This window comes from Melitaea cinxia, chromosome 12, assembly GCF_905220565.1.
Source record: "Melitaea cinxia chromosome 12, ilMelCinx1.1, whole genome shotgun sequence".
Taxonomy (NCBI): domain Eukaryota; kingdom Metazoa; phylum Arthropoda; class Insecta; order Lepidoptera; family Nymphalidae; genus Melitaea; species Melitaea cinxia.
Window position 1 is genome coordinate 14601 of NC_059405.1, and position 22417 is coordinate 37017.

General features: G+C 36.3%; 2 protein-coding genes across 2 annotated transcripts in view; one reads left to right on the top strand and one right to left on the bottom strand.

Moving 5' to 3' along the window:
* Positions 1 to 1139: 1139 nt before the first annotated feature.
* The window catches only part of LOC123658473, a 38376-nt gene continuing 17098 nt past the window's right edge, over positions 1140 to 22417 (top strand). The window contains 4 exon segments of the mRNA XM_045593887.1: positions 1140 to 1208; positions 3681 to 3809; positions 4279 to 4398; positions 5137 to 5263. Coding sequence (XP_045449843.1) covers positions 1140 to 1208; positions 3681 to 3809; positions 4279 to 4398; positions 5137 to 5263 — 445 coding nt within the window.
* LOC123658474 (collagen alpha-2(I) chain-like) lies at positions 6445 to 18503 on the bottom strand. The gene is made up of 6 exons (XM_045593888.1): positions 18398 to 18503; positions 11617 to 11764; positions 8596 to 8763; positions 7689 to 7782; positions 7453 to 7513; positions 6445 to 7368 (listed from the first exon to the last, which is right to left on the bottom strand). Exons 1-6 carry the CDS (start codon positions 18402 to 18404, stop codon positions 6665 to 6667), a joined length of 1182 nt encoding a protein of 393 aa, XP_045449844.1. The 5' UTR covers positions 18405 to 18503; the 3' UTR covers positions 6445 to 6664.

Consider the following 22417-nt stretch of genomic DNA (forward strand, 5'->3'; position numbering starts at 1 on the left):
TTGTGAGCTACTTATGTTAAATTAGATGATAAGAATATTTATTGTAAAAGATGACATAATTATTGTGATAAATTATATGTTTAAGCCTGAGTTAATATAATATTATGTTATAGTCTAAGATCCGAACTAGACGTGATCTTCGGTCATCTGCTTAATTGATATACAAATGTAAATTCTACTTTAGTATGTTAAAGATTTCAATATATATTAATATACCTGTTTATACCTTTTTTTACATTTACGGAGTACAATACATTACGCACACAAACAAACAACGGAATTTTTTATTTTTATTTTATTGTGATTTAGCATTGAAAATACATATAAATTCAAATTTTAACCCTTCTACGATCAACGTCTGTTTTTAATAGCGTTTAGCAGTAAAACAACTTTTGCCGGGTCAGCTAGTGATTTGTATATAAGTAATAAGGCAACATATTAAAAGATGGACATATAGTAAATATCACAACAAGTCATCGAGTTAAAACCAAAATTAAACTAGGTTAATGATCATGACATTGATTTAAGAAAAATAGATTTAACGAAACCGTATTGAACACTCAAATATTTTACGAGTGTATTTTCGGGTCAGGTTTGTTTTATAAATACATTATGTTGCGAAACGAAAGTCTAAATCCTGGTAAATAGAAGGCAAGTTGATCGTAAAGTGGCTGCGCCGGACTCCCGATATAACCCAGTGTCCAGCGGCCGTCGACTGCGACGCGCGTACACGATACCGACCAAATATTTCACCACGCGTTACTTCCAGAGGAAAATACTTCAAGACTTTGCGTATATAGTACATTATTTGGTGTCCTATTAAGAGAATTTTGAGCTGATGAACAAGAACTGGTAACAATAAGGTCTAATTTTGCACTAGACGTTGTAAGTTTAAATTCAATGTTTTTGGCTATAACTTGAAATATTATTATTTAATTTGTAATTATGACCTAGAAATTATATTTTAAGTCGTAAAGGAAAATATGTACCTTACCATTTTGTTCTCAGCTCCGAAATTAAATGAGATTAGTACGTTTGGAATATAGGAAACTTTCTGGAATTGTACAGTTTTTTATTGGGTTTTAGTGTGTGTAAAATGTGTGTTCAGTGATGTGTATGTGAGGGTGTAGTATTCCGAGATGTCTCGACGGGAGGCTCGTGTGGAGGGTGTTGACTACCCGCCGCCACCGCCGAGCAAGTGCGCCAAGGTAGTATTAGATAACTTATGTACTAAGAATTTGCTTATTACTATGATGTAATTCAACATATATTGTAGTATTTACTAGAGTCAGAAAAAGGTACTTCGAGTGTCCATGTTTAATTTAATACATTTGATAGGTTTAATTATTTTGTAAGCACAAGCATTTGAAATACAGGCCATAACATAACATAACAATATACTTTATTATACACTAAAACAGAAATAATACATACCAAATTGATTTTAACGCTGTGTGGTTACGGCATTAAGAATATAGCCACCCCCTCTCTTCCCGTGGGTGTCGTAAGAGGCGACTAAGGGATAACACAGTTCCACTACCACCTTGGAACTTAAAAAGCCGAGCAAGATAACCATCCAGCGGCTTTGAAATACACAGGCCGAAGACGGGCAGCAGCGTCTTCGGTGCGACAAAGCCAGTACTGCGGTCACCAACCCGCCTGCCCAGCGTGGTGACTATGGGCAAAACACATGAGTTCACGCTATTTTTGGCGTAAACTTGTGGAGGCCTATGTCCAGCAGTGGACTGTATAGGCTGTAATGATGTAATGATGATACTTTTTATTATTATTCAAGTATTTGACAATAAGAGTAACATGATTTAGACAAGGAGGTCACGAAAAATATATTTTAAAAATGTATGACTGCGTTTTATTATATTTTAAAACAATCAGTATTGACTACATAAGACTTAACGGTCTTAAAAATTTGACAAAAACTATAAATTAGGGCTACGATGTGCAAACGTCGTCGTCGTAAATTTTTCCGAGTGATTAATGGATACAAGACGGCGAGTATGTTAACGATGTCGCTTATTAATTGTTCTCTTGGTGTCAGGCACTTCAACATTTATTTGTATTTCTATTGTTCGTAAAAATTCAACAGTCAAATTTGTCATTGTAAATCAGAACTGAAACGACTTTTGTATACTTCAAAACAACGTCATTCGTACGACTGCCTGATGATTAGCGGACATCGCAGCTTATGGAATAATAATAGTAGGAGGATTGCAAGCACTCCCTATGGAAAAAATCTCATAACACCTCATGATATGAAGATAGATTATGGTATTTTTTTTTCATTCATGTCATGTTTTTCAGTTCATTATATATTTATTTATTGTCATAGGAAATGAACTAAAATATTGAATATTTTTCGTTTATAATAGCAAATAAATAAAAATAAAATATATATTTTATTAAAAAAAATTACATGAAACCAGGCTGTATGGTCTTAGACCTTTGCCTTTACAGTTATTTAAACAAAAAATGAATTTATGCTTACATTGCTTTGGAGCGAAACGATAAGTGTCGCGCCATTTTTTTTTTAAAGCATCTATATCTCAGTCATTAAACATCAGTTGTATCGTTTGTTAAAAAACCGTTTGAAAACAATAACTTAACATCTAAAATGTTAATATCAAGTGCGAAATGTGAATATAACATCTGAAAGCTACGGAACTAAGCATGGTTAACGCAAGTTGTGATCGTTTGTTGATCTTGGAGTCGAGATCGTTTTACGTACTCCTGTTCGAAAATAACTTATAAAGTTGCGAAACGGCGCATGGATTGCAGTGCCCGTAGCGCCGGAGCTAAGGTGAAGTCAGACGCGGAGCTCAAAGGTATTATAATAGCTTTAAATTCTTCCTCTAATCTCAAAACTTTAACCATGGATATCTCCATAACCATGGGGTTTCGAAGTGTGACAGTGTTACCTTGTATAGATTCCCCTACACCCTCCGCCCTCCACACCCAAAAACCCCATAATTCGGTTTTTCTAATTCGGTTTTTCCCAGTCTAGATCTTAGCCAAACACTTTGGTGTGCAAAAACGTAAAATTATTTTCGAAGATAAATGTTTAGTGTTAGGGTGTAAGTTTTTTTTTAATGTTTGTATGTCGATCTCGAGAAATATGTGACTTTTTGTTCATGTATGAGCTTTAAATGATATTTTAGTATCACTGTCAGAAACTGTCAATTATTGAAATAAGTAAGCTAAGAAAAGTTCGACATGTACCCTGAAAATATCTAAGCTTCAGAATGCATGCATGGTAAAAATGTGAAACGACAATCTTATTAAAGGAACTTGATTAAGTTTTATACATACAGTTTTAAGTTTAGGAAATTATGGATTACGCAATTTGTGTTTGACCCATATTTGTATGAAAAAATAAAGAAGATAAATAATAACAAGAAACCGGAGGAGATTTCAAGTCTGAAATCAAGATAAAGATTTATTAACCAAATAACATTTTTTTTTAAGTCCAGTGGGATTTGAGAATGTGTAGTAAATATAAACGAAGCAAACAACAGATGAGTAATACACATCAGTTCGCGCCACTTTTAGCGCAAACTTGTGGAGGTCTATGTCCAGCAGCGAACTGCGATAGTCTGAAGTGATGAAGCAAACTTCCCTAAAAATATTGTTTACATTATTTTCATAAAGAAACATGTGGTCGTTAGGTGTTGTACTACACGTGGAAGCTATGCTCGGTGGTGTTCTCCCACTTCGTGATGATCAGCCTCGTGGTCGCGTACTGCATCCTCGGCGCCGTCACCTTCGAGCGGCTCGAGGCGCAGCACGAGAGAGAGGTGACGATGTGATACTGTTGTAGATATTTGAGTATTTTGTGTTTCCATCACCCAACATAATATTTTGTATCAGTAAAAAACGAGTGTGCTTTAGACCACACGACTGAAAATTTACGAAACGTAACTCTCTCTCTTTCTATTTTCACTAACTTACATCTCCCTCTCAATTTCTTCTTTCACTTTTCGTAAGACTCTCGTCACATACATGGTTTGTACAAGACAAGTGTACGGGTCACCCGATGGTAAGTGGATACCGTAGCCAATGGACACGGCAACACCAAGAGTTTTGCAAGCGCTTTGTCTACTCTCTGACTCTCCTTTGGCCCTCTTCTCACCACAGGAACAGAATTCTAGTTGAGAGCAGTTAATTATTTGTCATCTTCTGTAAGGTTGGGGTACTTTCCCAATCTGGCTGACTCAATAACAAATTATTTCCAGCCGTGCACCACCTCAATAAAAGTGTTTACAGGTGAAGATGAACATATCTCAGATCCGCGGCAACACGACGCAGAACATCTGGTTCATGACCAACCGAGTGCCGTACCTGAACCAGACGAACTGGACCGCCGAGGTCGTTGACATGTTAAAGGTACTTCTATCGAATTTCATACGTCTATCAAAATAGTAGAAATAAAAAAAAAAATATATTTAATGTTAGAGACTGGCTGATTTGAAGAACTGCTTGTATCAATAAAATGTGCTAAGATTGACAAGGTATTGGACAACGTTACAGTTATTAAATCATGCCTGTATTTGATGAATTATAGCCTTCATTTTTAAGATATAATATAACGCTTAGAGGTAGAAATAATCTTTTAGCGGCCTAAAATTAAACAATCAAGATTAATGCTGTAGGCGTGTAGGGTACTACGAGTAATATCCAACTGCTGGCATTGACTCTATCTTGGATTATAGCCGTAATCTGTGATACTGCAATAATATATGTTGCTTATACATATAAGTATAGATAGAGAATTCAAAATAGTAAATTTCACTTCGGAAAATATCACTACCCAGCATCCCGCCCGGCTTCGCACGGATATGTAACAAAAATTTCAATGTAGTTTTTTTTTAAATATAATATTATAGCTTATGTCACTCGCGGATAGTGTGACAGTGACTTTTTTTAAATCGATTTAGTAGTTTCGGAGTTTATTCACTATTCTTTATATTATTATCACTAATATACAGATACTTTGTAATTTAGTCAGTCAGAATGTATTTAATCAAGCAAAACACCCCTGTACAAAACACTAATTCATTTAATTATAAAGCTAGCATTTTGAAGAGTTGCTTTATCACTATTCACCATACATTTTTGTTCTAGGACTTCGAGAATGCGATTCTGCTCGAGATGAAGGTGCGCGGTTGGGACGGCAACGAGAGTACCGAGCACATCCAGTGGACGTTCACCGGCGCTCTCTTCTACTCCATCATCGTCATCACCACTATTGGTGAGCTGAAGATGTTTTATACTGTGATAAATATCAAACGAGTGGTCACCTAATGTTACCTAATCACCACCTCACGTGAATGCACCAGAGACAAGTAAGCTGGTCAAATACTATGAATAAACCTTAATGCTTTTGTAATACTTTTGTTTACTTCTCGAAGACAATAATTAGTTTATTTTTAAATATGGTTATGTACCCTTATGCACAATGATGCATGATCTGTTGTAATTAAGTATGCACATACCGTAATAAGTAACTGAGGTAGGACACAGCCGGACATGTCCTGCTCAAAATATGGAGCAGCCCGACTGGGGTAGTACCTCGAACTTACAGAAGATTACAGCTAAATAATACTGTTTTCAAGCAATGTTGTGTTTCTGAGGTGAGTAAGGTTACCAGAGTTCTTTGGGGAATTGGGGTATGGTCGGAAGGGCGCTTGTGATGTTTGTGGTGTTGCAGGCGTCTATAAGGTACAGTAATCTCTTCCAATCAGATGAGCTTGTTTGCCGGTATTTGTATTTAAAAAAAATAAAATCGATATATTAGCGAGAAAAAAGAGAGTGGCAGACTTAGTTTGGCTCACCTAGTCATTGGGGAAAAGATGATCAACGGCATCGTCACAGCTTCAGTAAATCGATGACAAGATACGGTCACCGTCATCAGTGACAATGGTGCGTGTGCTATGTATGCGCCTAAACGACAACGGTACGGTATTTGAGATAAACAGACGTTTTATCACACAACACAAAGTTCAGTGTAATCTGATTCTAAAGAAAGAGTTCATAAGTTTATAATAAAGACAAAAATATATCTGTTTTACATTGATCTGAGTAATGAAGTCGAAAAATGTTTCGTTTGAGTTATTCCAGCAGATTGCGATATATCAAAGGAAGCGAGGCTGGCGCGCCGCCAGTTCGCATCCATACGTCGATTTTTATACTCGATTCCGTTATTTGCGCCGGAGTTTAGCCGAGGACAGAAATCCTCATTATTTCGTTAAATAAAAATAAATTTTATTTCTTAAGAATTTAATTTGGTAACTTCAGAGTGTTCAGTTATAAATGACACAAAGTTGCAGTGTGATATTTCTTTTTCGTCGTAGAACGAGATGGTACAGTTCGATTTTTCTTACGACACAAACAACCTGCAATCGTGAGGGATTGTAATTAAAACTGCGTTAATGTTATTATTTATATTATAGACATTTATTTACACACAAGAAATAGTTTAAAGCCACGGTACATAGCGTTAGCATGACGCTCTTGTTAGATACATGGAAATAAAGAATATTTACATGAAATAAATTACCGCACTCACTAAACACTCGACGTATCGTACCAACGAGTGCGCGAACACTTACTAGCTAAATTAAATAATTCATTAGTTATCACAGTACCACATTTATTTACCGTAGTAATTCCTTGGACCTATCTGTCCTGTTGGACCTCCTGGTCCAACGAGGAGACGTCTGCCGGGACCAATAATACCAGTAGGACCACCAGGACCGACCAAAACTCCTCGACCCTGTGAAGGACGGTTAAAAGCAGGTCCGATTATGCCCGTAGGTCCACCAGGTCCTACTAGGACACCTTGTCTTCGTGGCCCTATAATACCGGTAGGTCCACCGGGACCAACTAACACTGGTCGATTGAAACCAGGACCGATGATCCCTGTTGGACCACCTGGTCCAACTAGTACTCCTCTTTGCGCAGCTTCGCTCGAACCTAAATCCCCAGTAGGGCCATTGGGTCCAACGAGAGTATTTTGGTGATCGCGGTTTTCATTTACTGGACCAATAATACCCGTTGGACCTTGAGGTCCGACAAGAACGGGTCTATCAGGGCCAATGACTCCAGTGGAGCCGCCAGGTCCGACGAGCACTTGTTTCTGTTGTGGTCCAATGTTGCCAGTAGGTCCATCCGGCCCAATTAGTATGTTGGGTTGTCTGCGTCTGTCACCGCTACCGAACAATATATTTTCATGGCTATGTCCCGGTCCAAACACACCGTTATTATCAAGCTCATGTGGTGAAGGGAAAGGCCCCGCTATATTGCCTTGGTTTGGGTACAGCATGGGACGCTCATCGTCTACTTCATTGAAATATTCTGCAAAAATAATATTTTGATTAAAATACCAAGTACATTTTCTTGATTTAGACAGGCAGTTACGATAAAAAAATTAACCCATACCGGAGTTTGGCTTGTCGGGGATATTGTAGCAACAGAGGTACTGGTTGGTTCCACATGCGTTCTAGAAAATTGAATATGATTACATGTAATTATTAGTATATCTCAAGAGACGAAAAAATATTTAATAAATCTTACAACATAATATAATTGGGAAAAAAATCAAACTAAATGTTTGTGTTTTGATAATAACTATTATTATAAAATAATATCTGCCTACTCATATTATGGTTATGTACCTGGTAGTCGGTCTGCACCTTGCAGTCCGGTCTGGTCACGCATTTACAGTGTTGCAGGGAGTCCAACGTTCCATCCGATTCGTACCCCTGATTTCTGTAATGACATATTTTAATTTATCAAATAAATGTTGAAAAATGTCTTTAGTTTTTTATGATTGGTTAAAATTGTTTAGTTTTGGGGTTAGGTGGTGTAGTGGTTCGTGTAGGTAAACTAACACTTCCATCGTTAGACTAATATCAGTACAAATTTGTTTAGATGTAAGTAGTTTTATTAAGAATTTTACTAATTACCTAACACCAAAAATGTGGTGGATTAAGTTCTGATCCTTTTTCTAAATTGAGAAAGAGGCCTATGGGATAAGGGGCCTGTGGGATATTGCAGTCTGAAGCGTAATTACTCGTACGTGTGGTTGGTATACAACTGAGCGCAACCATAAGGACTATCTTTCGCATATGGCTTGGTATAATTTTTAGATGACGACCGCTCTGGTGTAATGGTGCACGTGCCGTGTCAGCGGCGCCTAAATACCGACAGTTGCAGGTTCGATTCCCGCTCGAAATTGATATTTATGTTTATACAAATATTTATTTCTGGTCTGGGTATTAGTCCTCGTGAGTGTCCCCGCCGTGCCTCGGAGAGCACGCTAAGCTGGAGTTCCCGGTTATTATTATATACACCAGATAGTAGGGAATATATTCGCCAACCCGCGTTGGAGCAGCTTGGAGGATTCTGATTCTTCTCCTGCGTGGGGAAAGTGGCCTATACCCAGCAGTGGGATAGAACAGGCTGAAGCGTGAGTATAAGCATAATTTTTAGAATTTTCAAGGTTTATAGATGTTAATATTAACGAATCAGTTTTATATTTTTCGTTAATTTTTTGGACTTGATATTTTCTCCTCGGCTCACCTGTTCTGTCCATTCAGGAGATAGACATCCCTTCCGTTAATGCGTATGTTCTTCCCGTTCAGCGGGTCGACGCGTACAGGGTAACGCCCCGCTTCTTGTGGTCTGTTGTAGAAGCCCTCTGTGTCTGTTGCCTCTTGGAATGGAATCTCATCAGCTTGTACACTATCTCTGAAATTGTTTTAAGGGTGCTTTATATTCTAAATCGATTGTGATAGCCGTTCTGGTATAGTGATGCGCGTAGGTGTCTGAAAATTCTTTTGAAACGTTAATTCGAGTGTGAAGAGCTCTTTGCCCAAATGTATTGTATGATTTGTGCGATTTTATTTTTGTGTTACCCACACATTAGGGAATTCTAAACATTTTTAAATATCATATTAAAAATCGACCGTTCCAGCGGGGATCGAACCTGCATCTCCGACTGACCGTGTCGGTGCTCTAGCCAATTAAGCTATGTATCTATATATTATATGTATTGTATGATTTTTATAAAATTAGTTTCAATCATATTTCATCCGGAATCATTGGATTATATACATATATTGTGAGAGACATTATTTTTAATACTTTGGTTCTGGTAGAAATTGTTTACTAAACTAATTTCGCTAACGTAAATATTATTGCGGTTTGGCGAAAACTATTATGCTTGTTTACATAACATGGACTGACTTATCGTCTACCGAGCTACCGTGAGTGTTTATTATATGTTATGATAACTATTAAATTGAAAATTTACGAAACCCAAAACAAGACGGATTTAATCTTTTTAAATTAATTTGGATTACTTATAAATAAATTTCTTCTACGAAGTCAAATAGATAGTTATTCTATTATGTGTTCCAAACTCAATGATGAAAACCTGGAACATCTCACTGCTGGGAATAGGCTTTATTCAATTTAAAGTTTTTAATAAAAATAAAAAAAAATATTAGATAAAGCGTATTACTCGGTGCAGGATTACACAGTTGATAAAGATGTGTGGACTTAGTGTTACTGTATTTCATATAAGATATTACTGATTTTGTATTAAAACACAGTTTATATGTTATTTTCAAAAGAGTAATTGCGGAGTAGCCGATGCTTCTCTGGCGAAACTATATTCCGAATCGATTGTAGCTTTACTTAAAATAATAATAATCATCACTTAAATTTTAATTTTTACAATGTTGATTCGAAAGTGCTTTCTGAAGCCTATTTCAATTTAGTTATTTTTGATTTTGATTTTGATTCTCTATGTCGGAGAAAGATCGGAGGTTAATCCGCCACGATGCTCCAATGAATGTTTGCGGATACTTCCAATCAAAATTTAAAACTGTTAATACCGTTCAATGTAAATGAAGTATACTGCAATAATATTATGCAGTTAGTAAATAGACTGATTCTGTGTTTGCGCAAGATCGCCGCTGAACCGAGACTGTCGGAGTTCCCTGAAACGTCGTGTTGATAAACAATCACGTGTCACTTTGTAATTTTAAACTTAGTAATTTATGACATGAAAAGAATAATTAAAAATATGGCTAAAAAAATTAAAATGAATATAAACGACTCTTTGGTTGTAATCAAAATTATCTTTAAATTGTAAATATAAACTATTTATATTTTTAAGTATTTATTTTTATAACCAAGCTGTGCCCCGCGGTTTCAACAAACAAACAAACTTATTAGCTTTGTAATATTAGTAATGATATCTCTAAGCTCATGTTGTGTATTTATGACAATTGTTTAAAAATAGCTCCTTTATAACATTTACCCTTAGACTTTATCACGTGCTTCTAAACGTGACAAATATTACTCTTAGTGGGTAGGAGAATCATTTCTGACGTATGGTGATACAACGCTAAAATGTCATTGTCTAACTTTGGGATGATGAGATGGGCTTTAATTTCTATATTAAAACAAAATAACTTAATAGATATTCATCACTTCAGCCTATCGCAGTCCGCTGGACATAGGCCTCCACAAGTTCGCGCCAAAACTGGCGGGAACCCATGTGTATTGCCCATAGTCACCACGCTGGGCAGGCGGGTTGGTGACTGTAATAAATATTCGTATTAAATAAATTTTTTCTTCAACGCTCACTAAAAAAAAGGCCAATTTATAACATACATTAATTGTGTTTGATCGCAAACGAAAAAAAAAAAAACTGACATCAATTACATCGACAAGTAATACAACGTAGGTAGTCGATAAAACAGTAAATTTAATACGTGTTTTAGTGATAACTGCCACTTGATAAGAACCGGTTTTCGATTAAAAAAATAATTCTCAAAATTGGTCCGCCAATTAAAAATTTATTAAGTAACATAAGTTAAAAAACTAGAATAGAGAACCTCATCTATATTATGAAGTCGGTTAAAAACTGCAAGACTAATAGTGTTAGTGTTAGTGTTAGACTACGAAATACTTTTTGATCGAAAGAAATAAAACTATAAAGAAATTGCAATAGAACTGTTGTAATCGAGCAAATGAAATCAGAATAGAACGATTCGTGACGTAAGCGGTGTGTGTTACTGAATCGCGGTGGGATAATGCGGTATTGTAATAAGAAAACAATATGTGAGATAGGCGATGTCGGCCAAGGTGCCGAAAACCGCCCGAGCGGAGCGTTGCGTGTCTTTCATGACTTTAATTGTTACTTATTTGATTTATACTTACAGCTTAAGGTTTTAGTAATAATTTAATTTATAAATCGATAATTTTTTAAATTATTTTATGCATTCCTAACAATGTAATATAAATATACTCGTAGCTGTTCGACAAAAATGTGATTAAAAATGTTTTGCATTCTTGGTACTAATTTGTTAAGTGGTTATTTTGATTGAAATTTTAAATTGTTTATGATATTTTAAATCGCTTAGTAAATTAATTATTACTCGTCCTCCTTTTGTAAAACATTGGTATTTTTATTAATCAAAGAAACTGTCTATGGTATTTTACAAGTTGATTGTATTCCTTTTCTCTTAATATATTTTACAATGCAATCACTATAAACCTCTTCATACAAGTCTGGCTAGTTTAGCTTACCTCTTGGTGTTCTTCTGCGTCGGCGTATCTTCGAAGCGCACTTTGCTATCAATTCGCACGCTCTCCGCCCCGGCCGCGTCCGGCCACGCCCAGCGCTCCGCACTCACCGCGGCCGCTGCCAGCAGCAGGCAGCAGTACAACTTACTATCTGATGGAACAACATCACATAATCATTACCATTAACATAATCATTAAATAACCTTAAACAGACACACACGGTCGTCTATTCCTAAGATGTCATTTCTAAAATGAACTTAATGCTTGTGGCTTCCGACTGATATATCTTACATTTAAATAATATCTGTCATAAATATTTTACAACCACTGGGGCGAGAACCTATAACCTTCGGAAAAGAAAGCAGGGTCACTGCATACTGCGCAAACGGGTTGGTCAAACACACTTGACCAAAATAAAGAAAATACGTTAGGTACCTATATTGTACTCAAGTATATTCTTACATGCGAATCATTTTACGAAGAGAATCGGTCTGCTGACCCTACCCCCCATCCTCTCCTCATCCTCACTTCAATGAAATTTTTCAATATTCTTCATAAACACGCTTCTTTTCTACGGACCGGAAGATAATTCTCCTGATATGTGTAACGCTCAGTGATGCCATATCTACCAACTTTTTGGTAGATCTACCAATTTTCACTTCAGTCTACCTATCTACCGCCTTAGACCTAAAAACTACCAATTTTTGTAAATTAGTTTGTCATAAACATTTTTTGAATATCATATCAAAAATTGACCGCTCCAGCGGGATTCGAACCCGCGTCTCCGACTGACCGTGTCGGCGCTCTAGCCAATTAAGCTATGGAACGATGTACCCGCCAGAGCGAAATTCCTGATATGGATATTCATTAGGAATTCCTAATGTGTGGGTAACACAAAAATAAAAATCGTACATATTAAGAATAGCATGGTGTCGTCTCCTGTCAAAGATTTTCATTGTAATATGAAACTTTGAATAGTTACGGGTCTCTGTAAAGAACTCACTATAGACGGCGCCACGGTTCGCTTAAACCGAAAATAGAAATCATCATATCAAGAATTTCGCTCTGGCGGGCACATCGTTCCATAGCTTAATTGGCTAGAGCGCCGACACGGTCAGTCGGAGACGCGGGTTCGGATCCCGCTGGAGCGGTCAATTTTTGATATGATATTCAAAAAATGTTTAGAATTCCTAATGTGTGGGTAACACAAAAATAAAAATCGTACATATTAGTTTGTCATATCACCACTGAATTATTTTTAGGACTATGCCCAGAAAACATAACCGAATTGGACAGAGAGTGGAAGACATTTCATTTCACAGAAAAAAATGTGCATCCTACACCTGGAGAATTCTGGGATCATGTTTCATCCATTAAAAAAGGAGACAGGTCTCCAATGTTTCCCCTGCTATGCGAATTCGTGAGAAAATTACTCGCACTTCCATATAGTAGCGCTAACGTTGAGAGATTGTTTTCTGCAATTAATAATATGAACCGTACCGTAAACCGTAGGCAAATTCTCGAGCACAGCCTCAAAATGGCGATCCATAATAGGGATGCGAATGTTATTGACGATGTGCTCGCGAAACTGGCGGCGGGCGCTGTTTTAGAAAAATGAGAGTGGCCGTCGACAATGCGGTAAATTAACAATGTAGAGCAACACAATGTGAAGTATAAAGCTTGTAGTGTGTTATAAAATAGTAATGGAGCATGTAGCAAAAAAAAAGAAAAAACCCATAGCTGTAAATAATTATCTTAATTATTAATCTACATAAATATATATGTATATATAGGTATATATTTATATCTCACGGTCAGTTTTGGATTCACCATCGAATTAGAGAAAATAAGCTTTAGTTCGTAATTTGAAGCATGCAATGTTGAAAATAATACGCCTCAACGCTTGAAAATTAAAAAAGGCATGGGCACTCAAGAGTCTATGGATGTAAACATTAAAAATATATATATATATATATATATTTTTTTTTTTTTTTTTTTTTTTTTTTATGACAAATAGGCAGGCATTTGACCACAATCTCACCTGATGTTAAGTGACGATGTGGTCGAAGGTGGAGCATGCCTGCCTAATAACAGCCTATTCACTCTGGCCTTGAAGGCACCCAGATTGTATCGTTCGGGAAACACAGACGCGGGCAACGAGTTCCATTCCTTAGCTGTGCGCATCAGAAAAGTAGAGCCAAAGCGTTTTGTGCGCGTAGGTGGCATATCGACGACATAAGGATGGAACGATCGACCGCGCCTAGTGTCCCGATGGCGGAAGGTTGTTGGGGGAATTAGATCGTGTAATTCCTTCGCACACTCACCGAAATATATTTTGTAGAACACCGACAGACGAGCTACCCTACGCCGATGATCGAGACTCTGCAACTTGGTGTCTGTCAGAGTAGGGTCACCTATGAGTCTCTTAGCTCGTTTTTCCACCGAGTCCAAAGTTGCCAGTTGGTATTTGGCGGATCCATCCCAAAGATGGCAGCAATACTCCATACAAGACCGAACTTGTGCTTGGTATAGTTGAAGCAGCTGTTCTGGAGTGAAGTATCGCCTGACCTTAGAGAGAATACCTAGTTTTTTTGCTGCAGTTTTTGCTTTGGACTCGATGTGTTGCCCAAAGTTCAGATTGGACGATAGCTCTACACCGAGGAGCTGTAGGGAGTCGGTAATTTCCACAGAAACATCCCGGAAAGTCGGAGCCAGGTGTAAAGGGCTCCGTTTAGAGGAGAACACACACGCCTGTGTTTTTGTAGCGTTGAACGTGACCAGATTGGCATCGCCCCATTCGGAGACTGCCTGGAGGGCGACGTTCAAGCGGCTGACCATATCCTCCCAAAGGTACCCATATATATATATGAAAACCTTCCAGAGAAATATAATTTGCACGGATACTCTAGAGGGATCGTTGCGTACTAAAAGATTCATAGCAAACGTCGGGCAGCCTAGCCAGAACATTTAAATTTTTCAATAAAAATATGTATAATTTCCAAAAATAAACATTTTTAGAACAGTTCATGCATTTTTAATCTTAAAAAATCTTCTAAATTGAGGTGGTAGATCTACCAATTTTGCATTTTACATTCTACCAACTTCTACCAACATTTGGCACATAATCTACTAATTTTCTAAAATTCGGGTTGGCAACACTGGTAACGCTCGCTTTACTCGCTTTCCGAAACGCTATATTGGGTGTATATGTATATATATCTTACAAATATTTAGACCAGTAACGAATATATCGTTTTTATAAACTTAATTATGTAAAAAAAATACCTACCGAAGTGGATCAGGTGAACAATCATTTAACCAAATAATTGATCAAACCTGCAATCGCCATAACTACGAGTAGTTCAACAATAAGAAGGATGCTAAAACGCCATTTTGGACCTATAATATGTGTAGCGGAATTTATTAAAATTACCAGTGTTGCTGAATTTATAAACAATTATTTTTCTTGTACAATTAGTTAAGCAAACAAGCCTTGATTATCTTAAATAGTTTAAAATCTAATATAGCGAGATTATTAGGAGAAAGATTATCAATGAGGGTTTTAAGCATCTGTAATCTTGTTGACGTGAGTCGCTGGGACTGCATTAGGGCTTATAATGCAAGTGCAACTGACGTCACGTCATTGTCTTAGCTAATGACACATGTATCATCTGATGTTGGCCATACACGCGACACTTAACACTGACTCACCGCTTTATACACGTGAGTAGTACAGGTACTTCGTAATAACTGGAGTTATGTAATTAAGTCGATTATAATATTACACGGACATTAATTTATTGAGTTAGCAATCGCGTTATTACACAAATATTAGTTTCCGGTGTTGGTTTTTTTTTACACATCCGGGGCGACAAATAAGCGTACGGCTCGCCTGATGGTAAGCGATTACCTTAACCTAGAGACGCCAGCAACACCAGAAGTATCGCAAGCTCGTCGTCGACCCTACCCCGATCCTCTCAAGGAGCTCTGGCCACCTTTACTGATCACAAGAACACAATTCTACTTGAAAGCAATATTATTTAGCTGAGATCTTCTGTAAGGTTAGGCTACTTCCCCAAAGGGCCCGCTCCAGCTTTTGAGCAGGATATTTCCTGCTATGAAAATGGGAATTTGCCTTGTAGGCCACCCCATCACGTCTCTGAGAGTACATTACATTCTTGATCCGTACGGCCAAACAATGGAACACTCTACCAGCGTCTGTGTTTCCGGAAAACTATATATTAATAAAACGACCGTGTGCATTCAAACAACAGACTGACTATATTATTTAAATGTCATATTTCATACAGTAAATGAACATAGGTGTCGTTACTTATAGCATATATGAACAAATTACATTTTGATATTATTTCATAATATTAATACTATAACCTGGGGATCTTTAAGTCGCGAGTGAACAGGTTACTTCTAGGTAAGCGTGTTCCATCTTAGATCGCATTTTCACTGATCATCAGGTGAAATAGCGGTCAAACGCAAGCCGTCCTATGTATGTAAAAAAAAAGTACAAAAAGCTGTGGGTCAAAACACCTGATAACGATGGATAATCATAGCAACGAATATGTCCGCTACACGGAGAACAAGTATTGAGCCCAGCAATGGGTTTTTAAGCTGAATCAGTCAATAATAGATATGATGTTGGTGTCTGAATGTTTTTTGCTATAGTCGTGTGTCCCCGAAAAACTAACACAGAATACTGATTATATTGTGGGTCGTTAATTGTGAGATGTGTTTTATTTACTAATTAATCATGGTCGCGTTCTGGTTCACAGGTTTTGTACATGCTTATATACAAATTATACACAGATTTTCATCGTGTATATTTCAAAAATAATATATATAAAATAAATAGACGACTGCGACGGGTAAAATCGGAAGGCACAGATAGTGTTGTCAGGTCGTGGGCGGGTTAGTAAGGGACCTTACCTTCGACGCCGTGAGGACGGTGTTGAGAACATCGCACACGCGTCGAGGCTTCGCGTTATTGTTGTTTTTACTTATTTCGGATATGTCAAGGCGGTTTCCTCAATATTTTGGTTCGCAAATATTCATATACTATTATAAAGTTTTTCCGACTCGGTAACTTATTATAATAAATAATATGAATAGAGATTGAAGAATAGGCGTTATAATTTATTATTACAAAAATTTATGTAGATAAAACTTTATCACTAGATGCTACGACAGACTTTATTCATGTCTTGCAAACTGTCATCACTTCATTATCATCGCTTCAGCCTATCGCAGTCCACTGCTGGACATAGGTCTCCACAAGTTCGCGCCAAAAATAGCATGAACTGACCGCAGGGCAAACTGTCAAACGCGTCAAAATTCAACAATTATCCACAAATTCATTTACCCTTTGTCCCTTTTTGAATATGGATCTACAGTTTGCAACCCGATTTATAAAACATATATAAATAAAATCGAAAAAAATCAATCAATCTAATGATCTGAAATCTATCACCACATTAAATGTGGGGAGAAGCATGAGGGACCAATTATTTCTTTACAAAATTGTTCACAAGCTTATTTATTTATATATGTATTATTTATAAGTATGATTATCAAAAAAAAATATGTTTCAGTATACCAGTCGGCTGTTACCTATAACACAAGCATTGAGTCGGTTCTGGTTGCTATCATGTACACCTGATAGCGATCGTTACTCATAGTAGGGAATATATCCGCCAATTAAGCTCTGATCTTTCTCCTACATGGGAAAGAGGCCTATGCCCAGCAGTGGGATATTACAGGCTAAAACGACATAAATTATTAAAATCTCAGCTGTTATCACTCTTTAATGACTGCTTTTACCTTCTTTTTTATTTTTACCTCGAGTGGTCAAGTATTCGTATTAATTTTACGTAGAAACTTGATTCATTCCTTGTAGTATTTTTATTGAATGAGTGTTGAAGAAAATCCTCTTAATATCTACATAACATAAGAACCTTCTATGAGGTCTAAGACAACATACAACAAAATAATCGAATCGGTCCCGCCGTTTCAAAGTATTGTGCTTATAGGTAATAATGTCGCAATTCATTGTTAATATATACTTTTAAATAGAAATTTTTGTTATGTATTGCGTACCATAGTTCTTTGAAGAAGTACATTTCCCAAGGCTGGAGGCATGGAAGATCACTGTTGTAGCGATAAGGGCAGTTCCGCTGAGGCAACTTTGTAGCGTTTTATTTCAAATTTAATGTGTACTTATTTTTACCTTTAATTAATGTCTTTACAAAAAAAATATTGTAAGTCTACAAGAGTGGATGTAACGTGTATATATGTTTATTTATAACGAACTACTTACATATACATTTACAAAAAAAAATGTCCAACTATTTCAGCCAGTCGTTACCTAGGTGCTAGCTGTTATGTTGTTGGTTTTTTTTTTTTGAGTCGCCAGGATAAGATTTGTATAAAAGGAATAATAAAAAAACGATTAATAAATTATAGAAAAAATGGCAGTACGATAAGTTGGGTCAAGCAATTTATCATAATAACCAAAATTATTTTTTGACTTATATCTTTTATATATGTCTAAAATAATTAAAATGAAATTAAAAAAAAAATATATATATATATTTGTAGCCTACAAAAACACTTAAAACTTCATTAATTATATTGGTTTTAAATAAATATATTACTATTATATTATTTAATTTCAGTTTAAGTGAAGTCATTACCGATTCGGAGTTCAGATTCTGCTGAAGAATCGGTAAGAAGCTCCGCAGTTATTAAAAATAAGTCATATGATACGTACCAATCATGTTAGCACAACACTATGCACATAGTCAACTGAAAGGTGTACAACACGCGCGCGCAGGCGGCGCTCTGTTATGTAACTGACGGCGGCTTCAGGCGAGCCTTCAAGCACTCACTACTAGAACGGCTATGAGGCAAGCTTTTTATTTGAACCTATTTAGATCACAAACTACTTGACTGTGATTCATACAAATTTATAATTGTATTAGATTTATTGATCGGATGATTTCTGTAATTGTTACGTTACAAAGTTAGCAAACGTGATGGTAAGCGGATTTCGTAGCTTATGGACGCCTGAAACACAAGCTTTGCAAGCGCATAGCCGATCCTCTCCTCTCACTACAGGAAGATAACACTGTTTGAGGACAATGCTATTTAGCTGTCTTCCTCTGTAAGGTTGACTTGTTTTCTCCGTTGGGTTGCTTTATTTATTGAACAAGATATTTCCTGCTGTGCACTATTTCAGTACAAAATAATTTCTTACTAAACCCTACGTTGGTGATTAGGCATTTAGACTTTTAGTCTCACGCCTAAGTGAACCGTGCTGAGTTTACAACCATTTTCGATTTATTTTGATGACAGTACTTTCTGTACTTAGCAACATCAAGAATAGTCCTCCCCCATAAAGGAGTGGGGGAGGTCCCATAAAGGAGAAGGTTAGAAGTTCCATCCGCCTGCCGGTTACTCGGTTTATTGGTGGGATAATTGAAAACCAAACAATAATAATCGCACAAAAATTTATACATCTCGAGTGGTAATAACGAATGAATTTAGAGACTCATCTAGTTTTCCTTACGAATCGTATCGAGCTATTGTTGTAATAACGCGAATGAAATACTGTTTTATATAATTAAAATTAAGAGAATATAATTATATATGTAATAAAGAAAGATAAGCTGGGTCTTTGAATTCATTATTTTCACCCGAGCTGAGCTCTGACTCCCAGTTGCCAAGTAAAAAATTATGATTATCTTTGTTAAGTTTGAAACAACTAATAAAACACCCCACCCAGTCAGCCAGGGAAGTATTGTGTCAGGTTGAGACATATGTTGGGCAACCGTGTGGCTGGCCGCTGTCGTGGTCAACTGCACACACATTAAACGTGATACTTCGACCCGTGACACTCGTAAAGGTTATGTAATTTGCTTCTGTGCCTTGAGTTGTCTTAAGTTTTATGTATTTTGAATTATGTATTTTAATAATAATTCAGGTTTGCAATATTGTTATACGATTCTAAACATTGTTACGTGTTTATATGGTATCGCTTCAGCCTGTCCCACTGCTAGGAATAGGCCTTTTTTCCATCTAAGGATAATCCTTAACCAACCACGCTTTTCGAATGCGGGTTGCTATTTAGTATAAATTATACGAAATAATTAGCATAGTAATATTTTATGAAAATAAGTTTTCAAAGACTTTTAAATTATTATTTTTTTATAAAAATATATTAAAGCTAATTTAAAACTGGCATTGTAACTAAACATTTTTTCTGTTTTTAACCGACTTCAAAAAAGGAGGAGGTTTCTCAATTCGAAACGTATATATTTTTTTATGTGTGTTCGAGGATAACTTCGTCGTTTGTGTGCGATAATTCTTTTTTTTGTTGGAATAGAGATGTCCCAGGCGTGGTGCTATGACAAAGAAATAATCTGATGATGACATCCTAAAAAATCGAGGTTAACCTTCGAAAATCGTAGTGACGACAGTTTTTATATGGCGACCGATGAAAGTCTTTTTAAAAACAATTTATTCAAATTCACAATTTTTATTAATTCCAAAATATAAAACAAAATACAATTAGATAGAAATAAAAATAACTGTTCTATGAGATAGTTGATACAAGACTGATTTAAAATATATTTTAATTATTAAATTTTAAAACAATCAAAATGCTGAATCGCTTATTCTATTGTTCCCATGTTCCATCCGTTCTTCCTTCGTAAGCGGGATTCTTGTGTTACGGGGTGGTAAATCGACTAGTGCGTTTGTTAATTGTTTTCGTCAACTTACGTTGTATTATTTTTCGATGTAATTGAAGTCGGTTTTTTCGTTTGCTAGCAAACACAATTATTCAAGAATCAAATAATTATTTAATAAATTTAATTTTCATAACTTATGACTTAATTTTTAATAACTGCGTAGCATGTAGCACTACTGATGATAATGATTAACTCGAATACATTATTGCTCAGTGATGATTCAAAAGTACATTTGAGGGTTGAACGATTTCAAAATTTTATCTATATATTTATACAAATAAATAAAATTGGAGTCATCATTCAACATCATCATTTCAGTCTAATACAGTCCACTGCTGGACATAGGGCAAGTTCGTGCCAAAAATGGCGTGAACTCATGTGTTTTGCCCATCGTCAGCACGCTAGGCAGGCATTGAGTTTAATTAATTCAAAATTGGAATGTCTGTTTGTAATATTAAAATAACCGCTTTTTACTAAATGTATATTGATCTATATACGGCATATATACCAAAATAACATTTTTTACAATTTTTGTCTGTCTGTCTGTCTGTTTGTTCCGGCTAATTTCTAAAACTGCTGGACTGATTTTGAAGGGGTTTCACTGGCAGATAGCTGATGTAATAAGGAGTACTTAGGCTACTTTTATTTTGGAAATTTACTTATTTAGTAACTCTGCGAACTGAACCATATTTTTTTAAATTCCACGAGGACGAAGTCACGGGCACAGCTAGTAATAAATATAATTGAATAAAATCAACCCACGTTACGTTTTTAATATTAAACCATAATATTTTAAAACAAATTAACAAACAATAAACGAGCAAGACATGCGTGTCTGAACTACTATTTACAATTTTGACTCAATTACGTTTGTCTTGTTAACTATAAGTTTTTAAATAAAATAATTACATACAACACGAAAATACCGTAAAAATAATTGACCGTATCTTTATTATAATTGTATTCATCATTACATCATCATCATTACAGCCTATACAGTCCACTGCTGGACATAGGCCTCCGCAAGTTTACGCCAAAAATAACGTGAACTCATGTGTTTTGCCCATAGTCACCACGCTGGGCAGGCGGGTGGTGACCGCAGGGCTCCTAGGGGTAATTGTATTACTTCAATTTAATTGAGGTGGGGCAGCAGGATATATCCTGCTCAAGATCTGAGCAGACCACCTGTAAAAGTACCTCAACCTTACAGAACATCACTGGTAAATACTTTTCTCAAGTATTGTTGTATTCCTGTTGGAAGGTGGGGGCCATAGCTCCTGTAGAAGTCGGGGGTAGGGTCAAAAACGTGTTTTTGATGATTCAGGTGTTGCAAGCGTCTCTTACCATCAGGATGGCCGTACACCTTTCTGTAAAAAAGGGATTTATTTATATGTTCAAATATTTCGATTACAGTAATAATTAAGTAAAGTCTTACAACAGAGAGACAGTCGGTGAGGTGTGGCGGGGCGAAGGCCGCTTGCACCGAGTTGCTCGCGACTGGGAAAGCCCTAAGGTCTCGCCGTTCCCACTGACCCACATTTTGAGAACTTACTTTAACTTCACTAGAGTTTCACTACGGCTTCTCTCAAATTCAACCGCTAGTGAGGAGAACTTCTTAATTTAATATTAGATGAAGAATGTTAATAAAATCGTTAGCTTTTCTAGCTAATACATATTACACTTTTTTGGTTAGTTTGGTGGCTGTGACTATTATATATTGACTATTATATACAGTATTTACAATATAGCATTGGAAAATGATATATGTATCTACATATAAGTAATATCAATAGATCGTCGGGATCTAAGTTGTTAAACATTCAGCGGTCTCACTGATTACAGCGGCCGCTGAACGATTAGAATCAAATCGAAAAATTAAAAAGCTTTTTTAATCGAAAACTAATTAAACGGTTATGTATAACACCTGGTGTTGACTTGTACAGGTTACTTCTTTAAAATCAGTTCTTGTTAATTAGTCGTATGTCCTGCATAAAATTGTTCTAATTAATGAGAATTTGCCGTGGAAAACCTCACGGAAA